At 33.2% G+C, this 23,319-nt stretch overlaps 1 protein-coding gene across 1 annotated transcript; it reads left to right on the top strand.

Moving 5' to 3' along the window:
• Positions 1-304: 304 nt before the first annotated feature.
• LOC133176443 (CD209 antigen-like protein D) lies at positions 305-6,926 on the top strand. The gene is made up of 3 exons (XM_061311567.1): positions 305-378; positions 2,460-2,535; positions 6,709-6,926. The coding sequence occupies exons 1-3, from the start codon at positions 346-348 to the stop codon at positions 6,924-6,926; spliced, it is 327 nt and encodes a 108-aa protein (XP_061167551.1). The 5' UTR covers positions 305-345.
• Positions 6,927-23,319: the final 16,393 nt, after the last annotated feature.

Below are 23,319 nucleotides of genomic sequence, written 5' to 3'. Positions count from 1 at the left end.
AACCTACCAAGAAACTCATTATCGAAGAGAAAATTATAAAATAATCTTTTAGATGAATAAATTTTTTAGTACATTTAATGCATGACCAAACGCTTTTAACTTTTAATATCCTTAGTGGTATGGTACAATACGAAAACAGATATGTCAGCAATGCAAACCCGATAAACATTGATCTAATCGATTATTATAAAATAACAATTATTATTAAATAACTGCGTAGTGAAGTTAGTTTTGGTTACTAAAACTATATTTATTCCCTTAAAGTTCCAATGTGGTCATTTATACTACTATATTGCAGAATGTCCGACATCATGGAAGATAAACGGAGAGAAGAAATATTGCTTTATGAACAATTCTCTTGAGTGGCAGGATGCCAAGGTATGTCTTTAAAGAGGGCATGATAGTCGTGGCCTTTCTTTGAGTATCTAAACCCTATGAAGAAGTTAAGAGGTCTCTTATCATACGTCATGGTATGCCGATGAAGGGCTTCAAAGTAAGACCTCTACTCGGCACTCATGGCTATTTAGTAGTAAGATCTTGATTATGCTAACGCCTGCAGTGACGCGGGGCCTAGGTTCTTAAGGTCTCATCCGAAAGACCCGCAACTTCAAAGTGCCGATGCTTGAACCCACCACTTTCTGATCATGGAGCGATCACTCTACCAACTAAGCTACCCTGAAGGCCGAATAAAATATAGGAAATTTCATTCAATGTTATGGCTATAAATGAGGTTTTTCTGTATAAAATGATTGTGCATCCTAGAAAAAAAAAATCATATACCATTTTTTTTTCTGGGGTCATCTCTCTGGAAATTTTCTGACATCTCGATCTCCTTAACAGAATACCGTCACGGTAGCTCAGTCGGTAGAGCGTTCGCTCCATGATCGGAAGGTCGTGGGTTCGAATCACGACCGCGACTGACCTAAGTCGATAAAAAATAGGTAGCAACTGTTTCTTCGCCAAGAGCTCGGCACTTTGAAATGAAAGTTGCAGGTCCTTCGGATAAGACCTTAAAACCGAGGCCCGTGCGTTGGCACGATGAAGAGCACTCACTGCTCGATGGCCCTGAGTGCCGAGTAAAAGTCTAAATGTGAAGCCTTTCACCGGTATACGATGACGTCTCTGTATATGTGAAAAATTCTGGAACGGTACGTAAAACAACATACAATCAATCAATCAATCAATCCTTAACAAAATAATGCTGTTTTCTACAACTTTTACTCATAAATGTCAGAACATTGATATCGTGAAAAGAGCCTACAGATTTTCTTTAGTTTTGCTTTTTGAAAGATATTAGGCATAAACAACCAAAGAGGCTGCTTTTCAACCTGTTTTTTTCTCTCACAAAAAAATAATAATGATAATAATAATAATTTTTAAGTTTCTCCTAATACTAATAATAGCTATGTATTTTTCGTCTGAATAAAAAGGTTTCCTTTTCTGTGGCAAACGTATTCATTGCGGAGAATGTTTTAACCACTCGAAAACATTCTTCGAATACATGTGCATGGTTTCCGAACAAAACAGAGATATATTCAAATCAATGGCAGACAATTCGTTATCAATCAGATCAATAAAAATGTCTCAATCAAAATGGTGCATTTCATACAGTGTTACGTTTAAGAACTAAAAAAGTTTTTTCTCTTAAATTTTTTAACGATACTAAAGTACTGTTCTTAAACGAGAACATTTTCATGTTATGGTGCCAGCTTTTCTCTAGTGCACTTAAATATTCTAACGTACTCCGCCAAAATATAATATAGTGAATGTTTAGAAATCAAATTGACGATATATCATGATTTCGCCAGATGAACCTTGAAATAGGTGTCATTTAATGCACAGGAATTATTTTTTTATTTAATTGTAGTGACTTTTTCAGGCTATATTTTAATTCTAATCAATTGCAACCAAATAGAGACAATTTATTGTGATTTGAATATTAAATAAAGATAATTGTTTTAAGATCAAAAATTAAAGTTCAAAAGTGTTTCTCCTTAAATGGCTTTCCAAACTAGAAGTGAAAAATACTAGTAATCTGAGGATGTTTAAAACAACTGCTAAAGAAAGACAATATATATAGAAAAATACTTTGGAAAAAAGACAAACTTGTACAAAAAATTTACATAAAACTCTTATGTGCCCTTTGATAACAATTACCAATGAAGGTTAAGGAAGGATAAATTTTCTCGTTTTTTAATCAACGGTTTCTTTGTCCGCCAATTTCTTTGAAAGTGAAGTGAAAAGATTTCACTGATAGTGTGGGTAACATATTTTTTAAACAAAGAAAATTGTATCGATTTAATTGCTTTCAGATCAATTAATAGCATGTGTTAAAACAATATGAAAAAGACATTAATTTGAAATATATCAATTCAACTAGCATTATTTTCTCTCTCGGATATCCGCATTCCGCATGTACCCTTGAGTGAATATATTTTTCTTTCATTTTATCCTCTCAGGATAGCTGCATTTCGATGGGAGCACATCTTCTGGCAATAGAGACGGAGGCTGAACAAATATGGATTCAAAACGAAAGTACGGTTTGCGTTTTCTTCGTTCATTTTAAGTACTGAAAATTTGTTCTTTAAAATGTATTTATAAAACAAAGTTGAGAAGATCAATATCATCAATATTTTCTTCTTTACACATACAAGCACTATAGTTACTAAAAAGTATGGTGAATTCAATACGGATCGAACATCCTCTTACTTTTAAGATGAATTATTGCTATACCTGATACTTACAATATCTTTGTGGACATTAGTTAAAAGTTATTGTAAATAAATAGCAATTAATAGCAATTATTGGACGGATAAATACCGATGTTGTCGAATTATCTGGAAAATCTTGGATTGGATATTCTGAATAGTTTTGAATCAAATGATGTAAACTAAATTGAAATTTAAATTTTAGCAAAAAAGAAAAAAAAAAGATAAATAAAATCTTATGTAAGTACCACTGAAATAAAAATTATTTTATAAATCAGCATCGAAGTTTTTAAACTGTAGATTAACTAATTAATAAGAGATGGAAGATCATGTTTTTATGAAATAAGTATACGTTAGAAAATAAATGAAACATAAAGGAAATTAAGAAATAATTAAATCTTAAACCATTTTTTAGAATAATATTTATCTAACAATGAGAGGATTTATTATATGTTTATACCCGCACTTTCTAAAGAAAGATCGGGTATATTGTTGTTACTCATGTCTGTCCGTCCGTCTTTTGGGAGATGGATGGTGGTGTCATGTAGATATGCAGTAAGGTTTCGGAATTTTCATTTTCACCCTGGGGGTCAAATGGGGGTCTAAAAATGATGTTTTTTTCTGCAAAAAGCCCCTGGTTCCCTGAACTCCTCTTACATTTTACACAGTAGCCTAATCATCTTTTGGGAGGTGGTTGATGGTGTCATGTAGATGTGGAGCAAGGTTTCGGAATTTTTGTTTTCACCCTGGGGATCAAATGGGGATCGAAAAATGTCGTTTTTTATGCAAAAAGCCCCTGGTTCCCTGAACTCCTCTTACATTTTACGCAGTAACCTAATCACCTTTTGGGAGATGGTTGGTGGTGTCATGTAGATGTGCAGTAAGGTTTCAGAATTTTTATTCCCCCCCTGGGGGTCAAATGGGGGTCGAAAAATGACGTTTTTTATGCAAAAAGCCCCTGGTTCCCTGAACTCCTCTTACATTTTACACAGTGGCCTAATCATCTTTTGGGAGATGGTTAGTGGTATCCTGTAGACGTGCAGTAAGGTTTCGGAATTGTAATTTTCCTCGTGGGGTCAAACAGGGATAGAAAAATGACGTTTTCTTATGCAAAAAGCCCTTGGTTCCCTGAACTCCTCTTACATTTTACACAGTAGCCTAATCATCTTTTGGGAGATGGTTGGTGGTGTGCTATAGATATGCAGTAAGGTTTCGGAATTTTTATTCCCCCCCCATGGGGGTCAAATGGGGTTTAGATTTAGAAAAAAAAAATATTTAACATGTTTAAACCCCCTGGTTCCCAGAACTTCCCCTATATTTTATGCACTATCCTTAAATCATGATCATTTGGAAAATGATTGATTTTGGCCTGTGGATGTGTAAAATGGTTTTAAAATTTGCATTTCCATGTGGATGGCAAATAGGGGCAAGAAAAAAATGACCCCTCCCTAACCCATGGGGTCATGATTTGTACAAACTTGAATCTACACTTCTTGGGAATGTTTCCATATTAATCATGCTTTTGTTGTTCTTGAAAAGAAGAATTTTGAAGATTTTTTTCCCTTTTATTCCTATAAAAAATTTTGATCCCTTATTGTGGCCTGACCCTATCCTCGGAGGTCATGATTTGAAAACTAGAAATATGTCCATAGGACATAAATGCCCCGCCGAATGTATATTACTAAAGCAACATGAAAATTTGTTTGAGTGTATGAAGTTTGAAAAAAAATGGATATAGATGATAAATTCTCACCAAATTATGTATAAGTGCATGCTTACATAAAAATATCTTGGATTGTTTCTTTAAAACTAAGCAAAATACAAATTAAAGAGAAGGGAGGTCAAGGTCACAGGAAATTGCAAGGTGAAAAGTTTTTGATACAGTTGAATAGCTCTCACTAATACATATCAGCATATTAGGTTTGATAAAATATCTTGAATGATTTATTTAAAACTGAGCTTAACATTTATTTGAGAAAAGAGAGGTCAAAGGAAAGGTTGAGGTCAAAATGTTGATACAGTTGAAAAGCTTACATCAGTATGTATTTAGCATTAGCATATGAAGTTTGATAAAAATGTCATAAATGATCTATATAAAACATAGATGAACACTAATTTAAAAAGTGAAGTCAAGGTCAAAGGAAAAGTCAAGGTAAAAAAGTTGATGCAATTGATAGCTCTCAGCAGTATATATCAGTTTATGAAGTTTGATATATATATCTTGAATTGTTTATTCAAAACTGATCTAAGACACTAATTTAAGAAAAGTGAGGTCAAGGTCAAAGGAAAGGTCAAGGTCAAAAAAGTTTATGCAGTTGAAAAGCTTACATCAGTATCAATGTATCAGCACATGACGTTTGATTGAAGTCGGACATGACAAACACTATATGCCTGTAACTGAATGTACATGTAATGTCGACAACGGGAGATAACTCTTCAGAATCCGATGATCTTTGATCCTTTCTAAACTTTTACCTAACCATTTGCATTTCGATTATTTTACCTCAATCAATACTTAAACTTGTACTTACCGACTGTCATAGGTCCTATCAACTTCATGAAATATTATCCAATTAAAACACAAAATGAATTAATTTCTACTGATATACATGTCATGATGTTTACACCACGCTGCACCATGTGCAATGATAATGGTAAGACTAGTACTAGTAGGGTGACGCAAGCCCAATGTGATGTAGAAATTTTCAAAAAGGTGTTCACATACATGTACCGTACAAGAACAAATTTTAAATTATCATAACAAACGATGTTTTAACGTAACTTTGCCATCTAGGCCTATTTCCAAAAACAGGCAATTTGTGTGTGTGCGAGTTGGAGGGGGAGGGGGGACAAAATTGATTGGGTATGGCTTTTCAAGGAGGTTTTTGCCTAACGAAATACTAAATAAAACGTTTTTGACATTTTGATAAATTCATCAATAACGCTATTACTAAAATAATGTTATTTGTTGCTGAGAAAATAGATTTAAAAAGTTCCAATTATGGGCCAAAAATTTATATCCCCCTTTTATCAAAACCTAATTTACATCATTAATTAAATTCTGTTATTTCAGACTGGTAATGAATTAAGTAAAGGAAATACCAATAAGAGGCTCATAGGTCACATGGTCACCTGAGCATTTTATGCTCGAATTGACGAATACATGTACATGTACTGTGTAAATTATAGAATTATTTTGACTTTTTCCTTGGTAAGCCCAATATGAAGGAGTGTGCATTTAGAGGCAAACAACTTAGTGCGGGTATTACTGTCTAGACATGACAGCATCTAGTTAAAACTATGATTACGAAATTCGATGTAAACGGAGATAAAATGAAAAAAACCATTTAGATACTAACATACAATGACACCTTAAAACTACCAGTTTTTTGTCATCTAGTCCGATGCATTATAAAATTGTTATTGATCCATGTTGAAAGAAGATTACTGTTTAAATTGGCCTATTCTAAAAATAGATCCTCTCAATCCAAGTCATGTTTTGCCATATATATATATATATATATATATATATAATATATATATATATATATATATATATATATATATATATATATATATATATATATATATATAGGCGATTTATGAATATGAAGTTTTTACTTAAGATGTCGTATTAAGCAATATTCTATTACCTCACATCCGCAGAGATTCCCTCATATTAAATCAGACATAATTATTAATTTGCCTTATGCATGGTCTGCAGTATTTTGCTTCCTAAAAAACTACTTTGGTTTTCTTCATGATCTTATTTATTAAAGCTATCCGATCAAAAGTATGTGTCCCATGCATAGTGAATTCACTTTAGTCAATTTAAGACACCAAATTAAACGAAATATACAAGTATAAAAGATTAACGTTTAGCATTATAGTTTAACTTTAATTAACTTTTCCTAAATGTATATTTAATCATTAACAAAATAAAGATACACTTGAATATTTGTCAATGAGGTACACAAGATTATCTCCCTGTGTTATAAAGTTTCAGCCTCTGGGAATGCATGGTGGATGGGGGGAACAGATGCAAAATCAGAAGGCACGTTTTACTGGGAACACTCAAACAACACATTGAATTTCACAAACTGGTATAATGGTGAACCAAATGGGGGTACAGGTGAAAATTGCCTGGAAATGTTTTCCGGGGGTGATTGGAATGACAAGTCTTGTAATTCATTTCTTTTCTATATTTGTGAAAAATAGATAAAACAATGAAGAGCTTTTTTTTTTAAGGTTATTACCTACAGAGCCTTACATGGCACTTCTGATATTCTGATATATCTGAAAGTACATGTTTTATATCTAGGAAACATGCCTGACATAACTTAGTAAACTTTATCTACACAACAGTGTTATGAAAATTTGGATTTTGAGACAAAAAACTTTTGAAAACAGTCCATTTTTTTTTTTTTTTTTTTTTTTTTTTTTTTTAATAAAATTCTGATCTTTGGTTCATGTGCATGTATGTCTTTGAGCTTTCAGTTTGAATGCTTGTTAGATAAAATGATATTTGTAAAATTAAACTTTGTCAAAGCATTGGTGAATAAAATACCTTGAAACTATTCTTTGTGTGCGTAATAATCAGTTGAAACATTCACATTATCGATAGAGAAATACAGTTTACAGGATCAACAATTCATGCAATACAAAAAGTATTGCATATTTTGCTTTTACTGTTACTTTAAGTTAACATTACTCTCCAATAATTAGTAAAAAAAAAACCAAACAAAACAAAACAAAAAAGGCACATAATTATAACACGTGCCGCCAACGCCGTTTAAATTTATGACATTCAGCAGGAAATGAGACCTTTCGCTTAATATTAAAAAGCAGCCTGTTTTAATGACTTTTCAATGGCAATGTAGTCTCTGGATAGCAGATACACTCCAGTGACCTTTCAATTACCCCTCAGCCATAATTCAGGCATATTTCAGTCAGCATTCAGCCAACACATTTCAGTTTTACTTCAGTGACCTTTCTGTGGTCTTCAATTGATTTTAGTGACTTTTCGGTTATTATATTCAGAATTATTATTATTCAAAAACTTTTCAGCTTTTCATTGGCATATAAGAATCCATTTCATAACAATAAAAAAAAATATTCATATTTCAAACTGTTCTCCTTAGTGTTTAAAAAAAACTATTCAGAAAGAAATGAGTACAAAATTAATCATTTGTGCCCCTTGTGGAAGTTAATATTGTGATTTCTGTTTCTTAATTAGGGAAATTAAATGATGTTATCTATCTATCTATCTATCTATCTATCTATCTATCTATCTATCTATCTATATATATATATATATATATATATATATATATATATATATATATATATATATATATATATATATATATATATATATATATATATATATATATATATATACGTTGATAAGTTAAATTCTTGGTACAGTAAAAATACTTATATAAATGAAAACAGAATGCTACAGTCCAAATTAAATAAAATCTTTACTGTTAGCGCTTTCAGCCATGTTGGCTCTTCAGACAGTTGTGAAAATTTAAAACGTTGTCAATAACGTTGCTAATGACGTCGTGATAATCTTAGGTATTATGACGTCACAATGAAGTTTGTAGTAGCGGCTGCATGAACTTTTTCAACGCAGTTAAAATACTATGTATAATTAAAGCATAGAAATAATATAAAATCTGTGAACATATAATCTATCATTTGCGATTAAGTTTTGGATTAAACGGTTTTATTAAATAGTCCTCTTTGGTAACTCGGTCGATTTCATCCGATGTCCACATTTTGTAGAACGGAAAAATCTTAAATTTTCCTTTACCACACTCAGCGAAATGTTCTGAACATGGAGTGCATCTGACAGTTCCGTCCCTTATATGTTGTTTGTGAACCCTAACTCGTGCATTGAGTTGATTTGTCTGCCCTATATAATACTATCCACAGGTAGGGCATATTGCACAGTTTATCAAATTTGAAGATTTACAATTCATACTCGTATTTGGTTTTAAAACTTTCCCGTTGTTAAGTTTAATCTTACGTGGGTTATGAGTTATCACAAATGGGATGTTCTCTTCGTCGTTTTCCTCTGGATGGCGACTTTTTCTTAATTGGGTTATTGGTATGTCTTTTGCCCGGTTGATTCCGTCCTCAATAAGGTTTATTGGATAGTTTTGTAGCCTCAGGTGTCGTTTTAATTCTTGGAATCTTTTCAAGCGTAGGGTAGGCTCGGTCACAATGGTACAAATACGTCTGGCCATATTGTATGGAATATTCCTTTTTGTATGTGACGGATGGCGGGAACGAAAGTCCAAGTATTGTGAGTATCTGTTTCTTAACCAATATCCTCTCCGTTTTTTTTATTATGAGTATATCTAAAAAAGGAAGTGAATCACGATTCATGTCATTTGTGAAATTAATTGAATCATGTAATTCATTAATGACCGCATGGAATTTTCTAAGATCCTCTTCACTCTTTGTCCAAAAGATGAAGCAGTCATCCAAGTACCTTTTCCAATTCTCTTTAATGTACTGCGTAAAGTCCAGATCAAACGTTTCCGGTAAAATATTGTAAAGTTTTTCTTCTAGAAATCCCATAACTAAAGAAGCATATCTAGGGGCGACCTTGGTGCCCATGGCAGTACCTTTGATTTGTAGATAATTTTCGTCATCAAAAAGAAAATTATTATTCTCTAGTACAATTCTAAGTCCTTCTAAGATTAAGTTTGCGGGAAATCTATCGTCGATTTCTTCCGGATATTTATCCAACCAATATTTGATTGCCTTAATTCCTAAATCATTCGTAATATTAGTATATAAGCTGGTAACATCAAAACTAACAAGCAGTGCATCTATTGGTACTGTTTGTGGAAGGAATATAGTTGAGGAAATCCATATCATTACGAACATACACTGTAACTGGTCACTTTGGTGCACAGTGGTTTTAAGATTATATCTAGCAGATTGCTTAATCTTTGTGTTCTAGATGCGGGTCCTGCATTGATGGGCGTCAGTTTAAGATCATTTGGTCTAGGAAGTTTTATGTACGTAGAATTATATTTCTTGACATTTTCCTGGATTTCTTTACATTTGTGTATTTTGGGAAGTCCATACAAAAAGGAACATTCCATACAATATGGCCAGACGTATTTGTACCATTGTGACCGAGCCTACCCTACGCTTGAAAAGACTCCAAGAATTAAAACGACACCTGAGGCGACAAAACTATCCAATAAACCTTATTGAGGACGGAATCAACCGGGCAAAAGACATACCAATAACCCAATTAAGAAAAAGTCGCCATCCAGAGGAAAACGACGAAGAGAACATCCCATTTGTGATAACTCATAACCCACGTAACCACAATATTCTCAATTCGGCGAAACGATTTTTTCCAATATTAGAACAACCTGAAAACATGAAAAATTTTCTGGACAAATCGTCAATAATTAACAGCAGAAGACAAGCACCAAACCTGAGGCGGATTTTAACCAAAGCGAAATTTTCCTCTGGCAACCAGAGAGTTGTCAAAAGGTGTGGTGACCCCCGATGTGGAATGCGTGATTTTATTCAGGAGGGCGAACAGATTAAACTTAACAACGGGAAAGTTTTAAAACCAAATACGAGTATGAATTTTAAATCTTTAAATTTGATTTACTGTGCAATATGCCCTACCTGTGTGGAGTATTATATAGGGCAGACATATCAACTCAACGCACGAGTTAGGGTTCACAAACAACATATAAGGGACGGAACTGTCAGATGCACTCCATGTTCAGAACATTTCGCTGAGTGTGGTAAAGGAAAATTTAAGATTTTCCCGTTCTACAAAATGTGGACATCGGATGAAATCGACCGAGTTACCAAAGAGGACTATTTAATAAAACCGTTTAATTCAAAAATTAATTGCAAATGATAGATTATATGTTCACGATTTTATATTATTTCTATGCTTTAATTATACATAGTATTTTAACTGCGTTGAAAAAGTTCATGCAGCCGCTACTACAAACTTCATTGTGACGTCATAATACCTAAGATTATCACGACGTCATTAGCAACGTTATTGACAACGTTTTAAATTTTCACAACTGTCTGAAGAGCCAACATGGCTGAAAGCGCTAACAGTAAAGATTTTATTCAATTTGGACTGTAGCATTCTGTTTTCATTTATTTAAGTATATATATATATATATATATATATATATATATATATATATATATATATATATATATATATATATATATATATATATATATATATATATGCGTGGCATAGGGAGTTGATCCTTACGTCGTGGGCTCGAATCACACTGCGGGACGTGGAGACACCGTATAAACCAAATCCCGTGTGGCAGTATAGGTTCTGGCACGAAAAAAAAAATTGCGTCTCCACATGAGTGTAAAATTCTTGAGAGGGACGTTACACAATAAATCAACAAAAAAATAACATCGAAAAATAAATTTTCAAAAGGAAAAAGAAGTTATTGCCGTCCTATGTTGGCATTGTTTGAATTGCCTTTTCAAAGGTCTCCTTGTAATGAGTTAATATATGTAATGACAGTCGTAATAACAGATAATCATATCGTTATCACGAGATAGCTTTAAACTATTCATGACTGAAAATAACAAGTTTTTTTAAGCGATTAATAAAGGTAAGGGTTATTGCTCTAACGCGAACGGAGTCTGATGATAAATAAATCCATATATTTCCATTTCTAATTGATTTTTGTGATAACTCTTTGAAAGTTAGGTGAATTGATTTCTTAATCATTCAACAGAATGTTAATTTCGCTAGGTGAAAGGTCCAGAGCTTACATGTATGTGCATGTCAATCTCGTGCAGCTGTGTCTGTGTCTGACGTCAGCGGGTTGGGTCTATTGAAATTAACATGCTAGGCCTCCTGTATTTAAAATTTATTGGAAAGCATTTTTTTATTCATATTTACAATTTTATTTCACATATAAAGGTAAATATAAGGAAACACTGTCTAGTTTGTTGGGTATACCAGAGGCATCAACGATAGCTGGAAACGTGGGATAATATGCATAAAGGGCTTCGACAGTTATGTAAATTATCCCACGTTTCCAACTCTCGGTGATGTCCTGGCATACCCAACGAACTAGACAGTGATTCTTTAAATCTTTTTCGTGATAGGGTTTAGCAATGTTGTTTTTTTTTTAGTTGTCTTGCTTTTTGAGAATCATATTTTATTAGAAAACCAACTCTGAGATCAACAAATTATCACATAAGTGACATAACATTCTTATGATTATAAAAGCAATTTACAAGCAGATATTTGTATTCTTTCCTTGTACATACAATTGAAGGGTACAGCTGTATGAATTCTGTGCACCGATTTTTAATACACAAGGATACAAGTTATGCATATGAATTGAGTGGAACATTAAAACAAGACGCGGAGTTTTTAAGCAGCTCAGATAGCAAGCTTACGTTGGGCAAACGCAAGCCCAACGGTGAAAATTACGTTGGCCCTCTGTCACTTTTTGTGCGATAGCCGTACCTCATCTTTCTCATCGGCCCAACGTTCACCCAACAAGTTGGCTCAGCGTTGGGCCAAAATTGGACGGTTGGTTATCTGACATTGGCCCAACAGTGGCCCAATGTACACTTCCTGTCGGCAAAATGTTAGTTCAATGTTTTTTGTTTTTTTTTAAACTAAGAGTAATGTTGGATCAACGTTGGCCCTAGGTTCCATAAACATGTTGGCACATGATCGACGATTCAATTATTTTAGTTCAACAATAATTCCTGTAACCTTTTTATTTTCGCAATTAAGCATTTAACACAATTAATTGAAAAATCCTTTTAAATTAACTTGTTTCTCAAACAAATGTACATGTAGTTCTTGTCACTCCTATGATATGTCCCATATCACTACAATTACTACATAATATTCCTCTAGGCTTAGAGTCCCTTTATTCAAATTTGTGAATGTTGGAATGTTCTCCTGTCCATATTAGTTCTGAAACATTTACTCTTTTTGTACTGTTCATGTTATTGTTCCTTAGTGTATAAAATCCATGTTTTTACATAGAAAAATCACTGACTGTCCATTTAATTCCAAACAAAAGACAATTCAAGCACATTACGGTTAATTGTGCGCTGATCTTGGGTGTTCGCAAAGACTGTCTTTTTCAATCTTTTACATAAGCTGTTGTTTTTGCATCAAATCAGCGCCCTTTCACACTCGAGAGGCTTTTGTGTCAGCAATAGGAACCCACCCCCTCCCCTTCAACCCCCATGACCTGTATCAATAAAACGGGATAAAAGCCCTGGGAAAAAAAGTAGAAAAGGATAAACAAATCTAATGTGTATACTTTATCACTATACTGACGTATTTAACAAGTTACATTATAATTCCCGTAAATAGCTGACTCAGAGGTACTTTTGTCACCCACCTTGGCTACTGCAGAACAAGCCATATAGGTATCTTGGGTAGATAAAATAACCATTCAAGGGGCATTTTATATTTTACCATCAAACGGTACTTGGCTACTGCAGAACAAGCCATATAGGTATCTTGGGTAGATAAAATAACCATTCAAGGGGCATTTTATATTTTACCATCAAACGGTAGAAGTATCTGAAGGAATATTTTAGTTTCTTTCAAACCTCCCTTTTTTAAAGAATAAAACACCATTTAGTCAAACCTAATTACAAACTAACATAAAAACGAACATACTTGTAATAAAATCCGATAAAATTTACCACTGGTATTAATTTACTCAAAATCTGCGCTGGTTCTTGACAATACATCTGCATTTATCTTGTGATTACCTGGCATATGTTGAACTGTAAAAAACTAAAATACTGTAAAACTTCTGCAATAAAAACACCATCCTAAAAGCCTCTGATTTTACAATTTTGATTTTTGGAACTTTGTCAACGGGGCATCATCAGTTTCAATAACGATCTGTTTTAACTACAAATATACTCGGGACGTTTTGATAACCCACATAATCAAAAAGCATTTTTTTCGATAACAAACATATTTTTTGTAAGCTGCACTAAACTATTTACCAAAAAAAAAAAAAAAAAAGAGAAAGAAATTTGGGTGCTGACCAGTGTCGAATTTTTGTTCAAGAACTGCGCCTGCTCCAGCAGCACTTGTATCCGTACGCAAAACAAACGTACGACTGAAATCTGGATTGTGCAACACTGGTTAACTTGTAATCTTACCTTTAAGCTTCTCCAATGCAGTATCAAGTTCGTCTGGCAATTTCATTTTGTTTGGAGAATTCATTTTTGTCTTGTCAGTGAGTGGTTGAACTAGACTAGAAAAGTTAAGTAAAATCCAATGAGGCCCCAAAATTATCTTCCCTTTTTAGTGAGTGGTACTGGAAGATTTTTAATCGCTTGTATCTTGGCTTTAACGTAATGTCACCTGTCAAGTGTCCAAGTAAACTGTTCTCACAAAAACACGATTTATTCTTGCTTCTGAAAGTAAAACTTACCTTCTTGAGTAATGTTCTGGGATATACTTTGAAAAGATTCCAAACTGCCATCTGATTCTTGCAGTTTTATCAACTTCTCTCTGCTGCACCATAACTATTTGAAAACCCCATCCTCTAAATTCTTTTCTGTTGCTTTTCTCTGAGAACCACTATTACCTTGTTCCATTTTGGGCTGCAAAATGTCTGAACTGCAGCGTAAGTCAGCTGTAGAGTCATCATCTCCCTCCATCTTGACTTCCTTCCGTACTTCTTTGGTTTGAGTATGCTTTCATGATTACCAATAATTACATCAGGAAACTGAGAATCAAGAACACCGGCATGTACCTAACCTGATACAAAAGGAGTCTTTAGATTTACCATTGCCTTATCACAATTTCTTTGAGATCCATCTGCTAGAATTATCACTCTCGACAGATATGTTTTATCACAGTGCGAAATAAGCATACACTTCACAAACACAGTAGAGCATCCGTTTTTTCTTTTACTAAGACTGCAACCATCTGACCTTCTACCAGGTAAAAAATCTAATGCTGTCGACTTTTCAATTACTGGCAGCATGTTGTCAGCTCCGGATAATTTGGGAATCACTGTATCACTTGACGTAAACTGTTTTGGATCTACAATTTTAGACTTAGAAGTATCTGAACAAAACCAAATGCCCTTGCGCCAAGCTGTTTAGATGATGCGTATCATTACCTTGAGAAGTAAGGAAGAATGACGTCATATTGGCGTGCACTGGTATGTACTGGCTATAAGAATTTAAATTTCTCTGTATAATATATAGATATACCTAATATGTGTTATTATTAGCAGATTTGCATAGAAACTCCTATACCTAGCCTTAAATAACATGCGTATTTTTATATCATGGATTTGAAGAGCTAAATGAAGCCCATTTACATGTAGAACATAGTTATTTGGAGAGATTCACGAGTTTATGAACATGTCTTTAATGGTACATGTGACGGTACATATTGTCGTTTTGTACATATTGTCGTCGGCGACAATATGTACCTACCCTCACTGCACATATTGTCGTCCATCGGTACATATTGTCGCCTGCTGAAAAGTTACACATTTACATATTGTCGATGGGGACATTATGTGTCTCACCCTTACTGTTCATATTGTCGTCCCACAGATATTGTTGCTTAAAGATTTTTTTTGTAGTTTTGCGAATGTTGTTGGTGTGTGAATCACACTGACTTGCCTCATATGCTATTTCAGCTATTTCATGCAGCATGATTGTGACGGTACATTTTTTCGTCCTGTTTATATTGTCGTCGGCGACAATATGTACCTACCATCACTGCGCATATTGTCGTCCATCAGAAGATGTTGCATGACAATGCACGGCAATGCTCCATAAATATGACCAGAGAAACCAAAAACTTCAAAAATGGTCATATACACTTAATTTGATCGCCAAAATATGGCTGAAATATTGCCAACTCGACGTTAAACAACAATAATCAATCAATCAATCCATATAAATGTGACTAATCATTGCTTTGTTGTTTTTATGAAGATAATTTTTAAAGAAATATCTCATACATTCCTATGTAAAATATCGATCGCCCGTTGTGGCCCCACCCTAGGTCCGGTTTGATTCAAAGATATTTGTATCTGTACTACCTGAGAATGCGTCCATATAAACATCACCAATCACGGGCCCACTGCTGATTTCAATGGTGGATTCAGAAATTTCAATCGGGGCGGGGGGGGGGGGGGTGCGGGGGACAACGGGTGCAGGCGGTTCAGAATTTTTTTTTGACAAGAAAATTTTTTTAAAAGTCATTTGTTTGTAAAGGCGTCTTACTTTATCTTTTAAGTAAATTATTTAATTATGAAATTTTAAATGTGGACTAAATTGAGAGTATATACAAGTTATACAAAAAGAATTTACCAAAGCAGAAATATAACAAATCGGGGGGGGGGGGGGGTGCCGGTGTTACATCTGTCTGGTTTTTGAGAAGATTTTTAAGGATTTTCTATAAATATTCCTATGTAAAACGTTGACCACTGAGTGTGGTCCCACGCTATCCCTAGGGTCATGGTTTGAATAAAATTGATTTTGTTTTTGTTTGGTTGTTGTTATAATGTCCATCTCGAGAATTTTTCATTCGTATGTAGACGTCACCACTTGACGGTGGAGGGCTGTAAATATAGACAAAGACATGGCACTCAGGGGCAGTGAGCAGCTTCTCAAAATTGATCGTGAACTATGTAACATAGCTTTCAAATTAGTAAAATCTCTTTTGAACCAGCACTTCTTGAAAAAAAAAAGAAGATTTTTCTAAATATTCTATGAAAAAATTGATCACCTATTGTAGCCACACCCTTCCCCCGAGGGACAAGATCTGAATAAAACTGAGAGTACACCTCATACTGAAGCTTTCACATAAGTTTCAACTTTTCTGACGTAGTGGTTCTCGAGAAGATTCTTAAAAGATGTCACTAAATTTTCACTATTTCTTTCCCTTGAAAGAGGACATGGCTCTTCATTTAAACAAACTTGAATTCCTTTTATCCACGGATGCCTTGTGGAAAGTTTGGTTGAAATTGATCCAGTAGCTCTTGAGAAGAAACTGAAATTGTAAAAAGTTGACAGACAGAGGGACGGTCAGACAAAATGTGATCAGAAAAAGTCACTTGAACTTCCATACCAGGTGATATTAAAATGTTCACCCCAACACCAATTATATCGACATATGATTGTATATAAGAATACGGCAAAAGATAATTTCCAAAAAATTATTACTACTGAACAAAAAAACTTAAACATATTTTCAATCTCCAAGTATATATTACAAGAAGAAAGAATAGGCTGATTTATCAGATATTTCAAAAATTACGGTATCTTGACATACATGTATCATAGTGATGTACATCAATCCTGGACACAATTTTCTGACAAAAACGTTTTCTCCCAACAGTGTTGCGAGTAATGCTGTCTGTCTCCCTCCGTGCGTGCGTGTGTGTTTGTCAATCTCCATTTTCTTTCTCAAGTAAATATTCTTCAAAACAATATATCGATGACAATTTATGCCGACCTTGACTGTGCATATTTTCGTAAGCGACAATATGTGCTGGTGCTTGACTGTACATTTTGTTGTCCATTACGCAGGAGGAAAATAAGGTTCGTCTCGGTACATATTGTCGCCAGCGAGAATATGTACCGATGGACGACAATATGTGCAGTGAGGGTATGTACATATTGTCGCCGACGACAACATGTACAGAACGACAATATGTACCGTCACAGTACATTTTCTTAGTAAAAAATTATTGAGTAATATATATAACTATTATAGGGTCCTCAAAATAGAAACATACTTATTCAAAAACTTCCTTGAATTTTCCCCTACACCACTCGACATATAAGCGGAGTTCTGCTCTCCTTAGGTTTTACATAAAATGAATTACATTCAAGAGAACTATGTAAACTATTATTTGAGAAAAGAAATCTTTTTTTTTACTTGTTTGGATACAAACTATTTTGTTATTGCATGTTTATTAGAATTGAACTGTTTGGATTCAATAACAAGCTTAATAAAATAAAAATTACATACGGTGTCTGAAATCTAAATAACGGTACTTATAAATTCAAATGACAGTTGTAAATCAGTTTTTTACTATAGTTTTTTGTTAATTAGTTAATTTGAAACATGGAAGTATTTTTACTAGAAATAAAAAAAGAAGATATATTAATGTGAAATAAAACACATCATTTTTCAAACATACTTTTTAGTACATGTACAGTATATTCCTAAAGATCAATGAAAAAAAAAATGAAATAATATACATACCGTATATACTCGGCTATATGTCGGTCCGCCTATAAGTCGGTTGTATTTTTTGAGGGTATTTTGGAGGGATTTGCCATTGACCCGCTTATAAGTCGGTACAACTTTTTGCCAGAATGAGTTGACAATTTCAAATCAATGGTGTAATGTTTTAACCTGGTTTTGATCAATATTTTTAGAAATGACGCCAATATTTAATTTGTAAATATTTGTGTTTATGTATAATCTTAGAATACATAAATGATATAATATATTCAGACATTGTTCAGCGAAAATCATTGGAAATGTTTATAAAATACTACATTTCGCTGTCCAGAAAAATACTAATCTTTTTATGACTCGCCTATAAGTCGGACATAGAGTTTTGGACCAAATTTTAACTCCAAAAAAACCGACTTATAGGCGAGTATTTTTTTTAATTGAGTAATTAAGGGGAAATGAGCTTACACAGGAGTTTTATGAAGTTTGAAAAGAACTCATAAATACAATAAAGTATCAAAATCAGACCGGATTTCCTCCACTTATAGAGGAAGTTCCTCAAACAGTTAATTAAAAATAGAACACCGACGTACAACTATACTCTACATTAAGTTCATAACTATGTATATCCTGTATATACATATATTAATAGAGAACATAATAAGATATTTGCTGATAAAAGATAGCCTCATGATGATCAGACTTTTAGACGTAATTGCCGTTATTTGTGTTCAGTCAATCAGTGGTCAAGATGGGCGATGTGACGGGTATGTATTTTTCGATTTAATTGGTATCATTTTAGCAATATTGATAACAATTCACATAATGTCCCATAGGTTTTGTTTTAAGTGATGTGATCTGTCATTTTGCACTTACATGTACATGTATATAGATTTGGCCGCTAAATGGTAGTGAAAAATGTGGATCATATATTTGTGATGGAAAATACCTCAAGACAATTTATATCCGCTTCGACAAATAAATTTAATCGATGCATTACAACTGCATATAGGTAACCAGAGTTTTTATCAGTTTTCATGAGTTTTTATTAAAAAAAGTTAGATGATCTTATGCAAAAATAGGTGAAACTTGCTATACTACCACGATTTGTTGATATTATAGTCTATTGACACGTTTTGTTATTTTATTTGTGTGTGTGTGTGTGTAAATATTATACAGTCTTCTCAAGCTCGCGTATAAATGTGACATATAATCTACAAACTTTAAGATCACATTGTATTTGGATTAAGCAGAAAGGAAACCAAATGAATGTAAGTTCTATTATTCAAAAATGATCAAGCACTTATTTTTTATGTGTGTTGAAACTGCCCTGAGTTTTTAAAATACGTCTCTGTGATATAATATATGTTTTATAAATACATTAATACCGTTCTGCAAGTCTATAAATTTTTACTTTCTTGAATATTTGTATTTACTTTCTTGAATATTGCATTTACTTTCTTGAATATGAATTGAACCTTGAAAAGAAATTAACTTCCAAAGTCACAAATACTTACAAATACTTACGAAAAGTCTATTGTACATTCGCGGGGCCAGGCAAAAAATAACTGAAATTATTAGTGTATATGATTAATGATGTAATTTTTTTTCAAAGTCCTCTAAGGTGCTGCCGAGGATTTGAATATATTGAAGAAGACGATATATGTTTGCGTAAGTCTACTTACTTGAACTAAAAAAAAAATATATTGTTTAGAAAACAAAACATTAATCATCATTTAATAGTGTAATTCTTTTTTTTAAATGAATTTAGCTTGTAAATATCCAACATTTGGATTAAAATGCACAGAAAACTGCACATGTGCTAGGGAGAATTGTAACAGGTTTAAGGGATGTGACAAATTGGTAACTACAAAAGGTAATTATAAGTACAACACGATAGGTACATTTTTTACAAATTAAATGAATTCATATCAAACACGCTTTGGTTAAGGCATTCATGTACATGTATAGAAACACTCAGTATTCTTTTATGCATAAATCGGAAACAAACTCCAGGATACAAAAAATGATTTAATTCTTCTTTAACTTATTATTCAAGGTCATCAATTCTTGTTGTAAAAGTTCACGGATCTATATTATATCTGATGACCTAGTTCATGAGCATTGTGTAATATTTCAGCATTTTCAATACTTTTAAATGTGTCTGTTTTCCTCGAAAGATTCGTCACATGTACAAGTGAACACTGCATTGAAAACTGCGGAAGAGATATTAGAAATCACCAACAACCCAGCATCAGCGACATACTTGGTGGACATAACAAAATATGCGACTGGAAAAATCATTGGTATGATAGGTTCAAAATGATAAATGTGTATTACAAGAAATTGATATGGAGTTTGAATAATACAGTTACATGGAGTCCTAAAGAAAGACATACATAGGATCATGCTAATTAAAACAACACTAGCTTCTGTTTTATTTATCTCTCTATATTGACTTCTGTTTAAAAGAATCAGGATTGGATTGCACGACACAGTGCAGGTAAAGTGCTCAATAGATTATGTCGGCGACTTTTCAAGATTAAAAATACATTCTTTACAAGGATGAGATTATTTTAGTACTTAACTAACATATGATAAAAGTAGAATGGTTGAAAACTACATGGTAAGGGCGATTAAATTTTCATTTATACTTAGCACGTGACTTTAACGGATAAACTGGCAATGTAGAAGTCATTTAAAAATTCATCACTATAGAACATTACAAAGTAAAAAAAAAAACAAAAAAACAACAAAAGAACAAAAAAAAAAAAAAAAAAAGGTTGATTTATAAATATTTCAACACTTCCTGTAGTTCAACGAAAGTAAATAAATTCTATCAATTCATTCATTAAACTAAGATACATTAATTTTTCATCCACTGAAACAGCAAACACAATATCAAAGTATCACTTGACCATGGAATGTACGGAAATATATATATATACATAAATTAACAGGCTTTGCATCCAAGTTAAAGGCCTCTAACATATCTAAAAATAATATTTTACTTGATCATTAAATTATTTTTTCATAGTTTAAAATATTCCACCTCTCACTTTCATACAAACTGTGTCAAACTTTCTAAAATACATTTTTTGACGTGCGCTTACATTACAGAAGGGCAAGGACAATGAAAAAATAAACATAAGGGGAAGTAACTGGTCACCATCTGAAATAAATATGTAAACTGGCGTATTTCGTTGAAGGTTGAAGAAATATTGATGATAAGCGAAGCATATGGGTAACAAGCTCCAAGAAGATCTCTAGTAAATGTTCTAGGCACTGTCTTTCCGTATGGTTGCAATGACCACACAAATAATGTAGGAAATCTTTCGCAAGTGAGTTAAGGTCAGGTATAAGAAATTCTATGCAAATGAGCTAATAAAAATTCATTAAAGAAATATACATTTATAGGAAAAGTTTTAATTCATTTTCTTATAAATTCTTTATACCCAAAATATTCCGTAGCTAGTACACATAATGATATATCATGATGTCATTATCCTCTACTACTCGAAGTAAAATACATACCAACAAAACAGTGTTGGCGCAAGGGCATATCCTAATTATTTTTGCATAACTAACGTATAATGGTCAGAAGAATATTATAAAGATTAATAAAATAAAAAAAAAATTAAAAAAAATATTTAAAATTGAAGTCTGCACCATAAAAGATATTCCCAAACTGTTGCTTCCATATATTTCTATCATAAACGAACCATACAGTGTCTAGACATTGAACATGTAAAAAAGAAACCTTGTATTAAATGTTCTCACTCTTCTTTTTTTCTACTAGAGTCCCGCTGGACACTTTATCACTATTGTTAATACAATTGAAAAAAAAAAAAATAAATCAATGATTATATAGGGTCCTAAATAAAGGGAGCCCTTTAAAAAACTTTTTGAAAATGAAAAGTCATTTTTTTTTTTTTTTTTTTTTTTTTTTTTTTTTTTCTTTCAAAAGTCTATACCGTTAACACACACGACTTTTCTACACTCTGTTACTCAAGTTAAATAAAAAAATAGATTTTTTGATACAATAGACAACTGATTCTTAAGTAAAACGGAACTCGGAAATTTTCACAACATGTGATTAGTCATGAACAAAATTACTTCATTTAAAGTAACTCTGATGCTACATTCAAGTACTCTGAAGTTGATATTCAAAGGATGCTGGAGTTCCTCATTGACAATATTTATGTTTTCTTTGGAGACCAAATCTTCCAATTTTTGGAATCCCGATAGGCACCATTATTCCTATGAAGCAAAATTTATTCAAAAAAGTCTACATGAGAAAAAAAACAACAGTTGCCGTGGCCTTGAACTCGGCATTCAGATATACATGTATCGACAAAGTTTTTTTTATCAATTAACAATAGCTATTTCCATTCGTATGTAGAACCGATATATCAAAGGGAACTCAAATTAAAGAAACCACCTATTCTTTCACATCTTTTTACTATTTGAATTGATTGATTGATTGATTGCATATTGTTTTACGTCCCATTCGAGAAATTTTCAATCACATAGAGACGTGACCATATACCGGTGAAGGGCTGCAAATTTAGACCTTTACGCGGCACTCAATGTCATTTAGCAGTGAGGGCTCTTTATCGTGCCAACGCCTCGATTTTTAAGGTTTTATCTTAAAGACTCGATACTTTCACTTCAATGTGCCTACCACTTGGCGAAGGATCATCTGCTACCTTTGTTTTATCGACTTTGGTCAGTCGCGGCCGTGATTCAAACACACGACCTTCCGATCACGGAGCGAGCGCTCTACCGATTGTGCTACCGTGACGTTTTCCTGTTTGGCTGTTTTTGCTTACTGTAGACGACAAAAGCTAATTAACAAAATCTGAATTTTATTACAAACGAGATGACTTCAGCTTTCTCGTCATAAGCTTTCCTTATTTATGGAGTAATATTCCGATATCACCTGCATATGCTGTTTACCGGTAAGTCTCCCAATTTTTGTGCTACTCATTTTTTATACAGAGGTAGCCTACTCACTTCACATATAGGTTGATGTTGCAGGGATTTCACCCTCTTTTAAAATCAGCATTTCATAAATTCTACCGTGGATATATTGACCATATAAGAAAATATAACATGTCACTGTGTTGTATTTTGGCTGACTTATTTCATACGAAATGTTAGACCTTTGTGATTGTACTCAATTTGACTACGGAATATTCCGTCTACTTGATCAATACATAGGGTTGTGACAGGTCAGCAGAATATGCTCACTCCTCCTTGGCACCTTATCCCACCTCTGGAGTTTCCAGTGGTCCGAGTACATGCCCTGTTCATTTATTTTTATTGTTTAAGGTTTTTATGAGATTCATCACT

The sequence above is a fragment of the Saccostrea echinata genome, unplaced genomic scaffold, assembly GCF_033153115.1.
Source record: "Saccostrea echinata isolate AGI-Se365-2 ecotype Australia unplaced genomic scaffold, CSIRO_AGI_Sech_v1 ptg000075l, whole genome shotgun sequence".
In the NCBI taxonomy this organism is placed as follows: domain Eukaryota; kingdom Metazoa; phylum Mollusca; class Bivalvia; order Ostreida; family Ostreidae; genus Saccostrea; species Saccostrea echinata.
Note: the sequence above shows the minus strand (reverse complement) of the source record. Positions and strands in the feature narration are given on the sequence as shown.

What these genes read in the sequence shown, in the direction of transcription:
- LOC133176443 (XM_061311567.1), top strand. Translation starts at nt 346, where the DNA reads ATGAACAATTCTCTTGAGTGGCAGGATGCCAAG. An exon ending in TTGAGTGGCAGGATGCCAAG is followed by an intron (nt 379 to 2,459) that starts GTATGTCTTTAA and finishes TTATCCTCTCAG; the next exon opens with GATAGCTGCATTTCGATGGG. An exon ending in AATATGGATTCAAAACGAAA is followed by an intron (nt 2,536 to 6,708) that starts GTACGGTTTGCG and finishes TGTGTTATAAAG; the next exon opens with TTTCAGCCTCTGGGAATGCA.